Below are 4,635 nucleotides of genomic sequence, written 5' to 3' on the forward strand. Positions count from 1 at the left end.
AGCAGCTGTAATAATTAATTGAATATAGTGAATAAAAGTTAAAACATTCTAAAAGTTGATGTTTATTAACATATTTTGTAGTATTGTGAGGGGGGCTTCGGCCAGAAGCTAATGCTGCTTGGGGGGCCATGGCATGGAAAAGTTTGGGAACCCCCTGGCTTAGAGCTCGCTGCATATTCTGAGCATGGACACATCTTCCAGGATGGAATTAAAACATTTAATTCCTGAAAAGATCCATAGACCTTTCATTTATTTATTCTTTACAATTTCTCCTCAGCAAATAACGTTCCAAGAATTTTGTGGACACCTAAATGTTTATGGCCAAATACAGAACTGCAACGTAAGTGCAACAAAGCAAAATCCTGAACACCACAGGGCTTGAAGTTTCCATTGTGTCGGCTCAGAGCTCACCGCAGGACTGCAGGTGTTCATACGGCAGCTGGAGCCTCGGTCTCGTAGAAACAGAGCAGCTTTTCATATATTAAAACCAGAGGTCAGGACTCTTTTCATGTCACTGAGAACTTTTGAATAATGTTTCAAGTAAAAGCTCCAGCTGAGTGTTCAGCAGGCACTTAGCTTGACACCGAGGAACCAGTTTTTATCAGATGTGCATTCTGAGCACCTTGTTGAGCCTTTCAGCTCCTCTGAACCACAGCCAGGCAGCAGCTGGGCTGCATGATGTCATCTAATAATGTGTCATTTTTAAATTGGAAAAAAAAATACAAAAATAAAATGAATGCCTATTGAGACGTGAGGACACTTCACATCATCTCAAGCTTGTTCCTCTGTTTCGGTTCCATATTCAATTCAAGTGGACGCTTGAATTCTGCTCAGCCTGATTGTGTAATGAATCTGATTTAAATGCAAACTATTGCACAGGAGCAGAGTCTACTCTGACGGTGGCTCAGACGTTCTGGCGTCCATCTTTTGATCTCCAAAATGAAAGAAGAAAAGATGCACATCAGCTTGTCGTTGAACTTCCATGACCCAGTTTAAATGAAACACTTTTCATACAAAACAACAGCAGCGCAGAAATGTCAGCTCGCCAGTGATTGTTGAATAAAATATCTGAGCTATATGCAGAAAGGTCAAAAAACGTTAATTTTTTGGTCTGTATTGTAAGCAAAATATTTTATTATTATTCATTGGATGCATTTTGATGAAACCGACCAAAGGTAATCATATTAATTTAAAGACTTAATCTAATTTAAGATGGCTGCTACAACCAGCTGATTTAGAAAACACAAAAACTGAACATAACGCAGCCAGTCATGCAAGTACTAAACTTTGGTGTGGCAGTAGCTGAGAGTTGTTCCCAACACACACTTTGAGAGCAACGCATTGTTTACAGCCATGGCACTAACTGTTGGGGTCAGTCCTGTTTGACTGTTAGCAAAATGTCTCATGAATTACTGGAACAATGAAAAATAATTATTGACTAACTTTGTTTACCTTTTAAAGTCAACCCAATTCAAGATGACTGCCACAGATGATCAACTTTACAAAAAATGACTATACCTCAGGGAACCTAACAGATTCTGAGCCTAGATTTGGAGTGAGCTGAGAGTTATTCACAACATATACTCTAAAACTCTAACCAATCATGCAAGACATCACCATATTTCATTGTATGAAATATTATTTTAGAATTTTATCAAAGCGGGGTTAACTCAGCATATTTATCTCCATTATTTCTCAGAATAAAGAAAATCTTCAGTCATAAAAGGTGGTGGTGGTGATAAGTACTTTTTTAAAGGAAGGCTAGTGGTCACATGTGCCAAACCTCTACTGGATTATTTGCGGATTAAAGAATGGAAAAGCAACGTTAATCTGACAGAAGTGAATGCAGAGAGATTAATTAATCACATTTTGCAGCCTGAGCCTGTTTTCTTAGACTTTTTTTTTACATTTATATCACAGCTGGATGTACTGGTCAGAAAAATCCTCAAGTTGCACCTTTTTCTTTTTTACCCCAGAAGAAAACAAGCAGGCATGGATTCATATATAATGATAAATAATGTCATTTCATATTTTTAATAAAATAAAAAATAGCTTGTTAGTTGCTAAGCAGACACAGAGAATGTCAGAAACACCAAAACAGGGGTTTAAAACTACTAAATAGTTGTAAAAAGTTAAATAACAGACAAGTGTTTTTTTTTTTCTTTAGTCAAGCATTAACAGCCTTAGCAGACTCAAATAGCTGTCCACAGATTTGCCTCTTGACAACATCAAATTAAACTTACCATGGTTATCTCCCATTTTCCCATCTCGTTCGGTCTCTCAAGGACGGTGGCTCTCCATTTTGATAGGAACCTCTCTTGAAATGAACTCTATATTACCAGAGTGTTTATTTAAGGCTTCACCTTGACAGAACTATAAATTAACTCAAATGCAATGATCACGAGCTACATATACACCTGAGTGAGAATTTCTAAGAGGACTTTCAGCAGAGTTCTTGCTACGTTATGTGCCTTCTTATAAATATGTCCAGCTTGTAAGGCAGTCTGTCCCAGGGCCAGCAGAGATGAGTGCAAAGCTGTTCCAACTTGTCTGAATGGAAGAGTGACGCCCAGGAGCACAGATCCCAGCTGGGCGCTCAGATCTGTGACAGCAGAGGAGGCTGAAACCAGCTGGGTTTTATAAGGGGAGGAGACTGCTCAGGGAGGGTGTGAAGGGAGGCATGTGTGTGTGTCCATGTGTGAGTGTGTGTGCGTGCATGCAAATTCCTTTGAGTCTATTCAAAAGCAGAGATTTGAGTAATATGCCAACAATGCTTTAATTAGTATTTCACAGTCCTTTTCCAATGATGTGAGAAAAACCAACAGGTTAAAGTCGAGGTTAGAACTTTTAATCCTTTGTAAATATTAGGTTTGTCTAACACTAAACCAATGATTTACAGAATGTTTGATAAATTGTATATATTTGTATTGAAGCCTTTAACATGTGTTAAAATAGATACAGATGTTTTGAAGTGGCTTATATGTGGAAAGCCTATGAAAAGTTAATATCTTACCTGTGCAGATAACTCTTTGAACAACATCGGTTTGGAAGATGTAATATACAGTAGTCCCTTGTTAGTTCCTGGTTCAAATTTTGCAGACATGCTATATTGCGGTTTCACAGTTGATTTAAAATGAGTAGTTCACTTCAACATTTAAAAATGGTTTGAACTAAACACACTTTGATTATCAAGAAATTTGTAAGATAGTACTGATAATAAAAGAGAGTGTTCTTTCAATTGATCAGTGCAGGACACACTTAGAAAGTCTCTGGGTGGACTTGATTTTGTGTTTCTGGACTCAAATCAATGAAATACAGTTCTTGTCCCAGGAAGGCCCTCAAGGCCAGATTTGACCTGAGGCTTAGTTCACTACATATATATAGTACAGAACACATGATTGTTAATTGTAATATTATTCACATGTTTGGGACATTACTGGATAACGTACTGTACAGTAAAAAGTTAAAGAAAAAATAAAATACTTACGACAGGCGTTGACATTTTGTAGTTTTCTCTCATTAAGCCTACACTGTATTCCCACTCATAAAGACTACATTTCCCAGAAGCCAACAGTGCTCTGCCCAGAAGCCCTTCTGCTGAAACACGTAAAGGAAAAGGTTTGTTCTGATCTGAAAAATTTGGTGCTTCTTACAGTGACTTCGGTGCCCAGCGAATTCAGAGAGCTGCACGGAACCCACCGGGAACTGGACCAGAACCGAACACCCCAGACCCATCGGAAAATCTTAAGAGCTAATAGCTGACCCACAAGGACTTCCGAGCGGGGACACGCGGCGTCGCAGAGGTCCAGGGCTCCATCGGAAGCCCATGGGGATGTTTTTCATCCAGACTTGGACTCAATTGATCACCTCCAGTCCGAGTCAGCCAACCAAAGGACAGCCACCCCCCACCCCCCAAAATGTGCTTTTGTGCTCAGGGCTGCATACATCCATCCATCCATCCATCCATCCATCCATTGTGTTTACCCGCTTATTCCATTTTGGGTCACGGGGGTCGCTGGTGCCCATGTCCAGCAATCACTGTGCGAGGGGCGGGGTACATATATATATATATATATTAAAATAAATGTAATGTTGCTACTTCGCAAATTTTCACTTGTTGCGGGGGGGGGGGGGGGGGGTATGGCCTAACACCTGCAATAAGTGAGGGACTAATGTATTGCTAACATTTTAAAATAACTTAAATCTCAAAACTTTTGATTAATGATTCACATGAATGCTATTTTAAAAAGCTTTTACAATTTTATTTGCATCAGTATCTAAGCATGAGTAATATAATATTCCTACTAGAAGTACTCCAAAAATGCTTAAAGTTCCTTCAGCTTTACTCTTTGTGCTTTCATAAAACCATAAAAATTCTTTTCTATATCTATCCCTTGTGTAAAAAATAACCGATATGTAGAGATTTATAACATTATGTAGCTTTGAACTGCTATTGGGGTTTGAAGCTGTTTTAATATGGTGGCAATTAACTTTGGTCTTAGCCCCACTCAGCCTATCCTTTAGCTCATCAATCCAATCAGTCTTTTTTTCAAAAAGATTTCTACAACAGGTTAATACATTTTTCACAGAATCCTACTTTAAAAGATCTGAATTACCAGTTTATTGGTCTCTGGG

The 4,635-nt window shown here is 38.6% G+C and overlaps 1 protein-coding gene across 1 annotated transcript in view; it reads right to left on the reverse strand.

Annotated features, from left to right (window-relative positions):
* LOC119422083 (ral guanine nucleotide dissociation stimulator-like 1) overlaps nt 1–2,606 on the reverse strand; it is a 19,888-nt gene extending 17,282 nt beyond the window's left edge. The window contains exon 1 of the mRNA XM_037689426.1: nt 2,244–2,606. Coding sequence (XP_037545354.1) covers nt 2,244–2,267 — 24 coding nt within the window. The 5' untranslated portion in view covers nt 2,268–2,606. The remainder of the gene's footprint in view (nt 1–2,243) is intronic.
* Nucleotides 2,607–4,635: the final 2,029 nt, after the last annotated feature.

This window comes from Nematolebias whitei, chromosome 15, assembly GCF_014905685.2.
Source record: "Nematolebias whitei isolate Nwh7 chromosome 15, NemWhi1, whole genome shotgun sequence".
Taxonomy (NCBI): domain Eukaryota; kingdom Metazoa; phylum Chordata; class Actinopteri; order Cyprinodontiformes; family Rivulidae; genus Nematolebias; species Nematolebias whitei.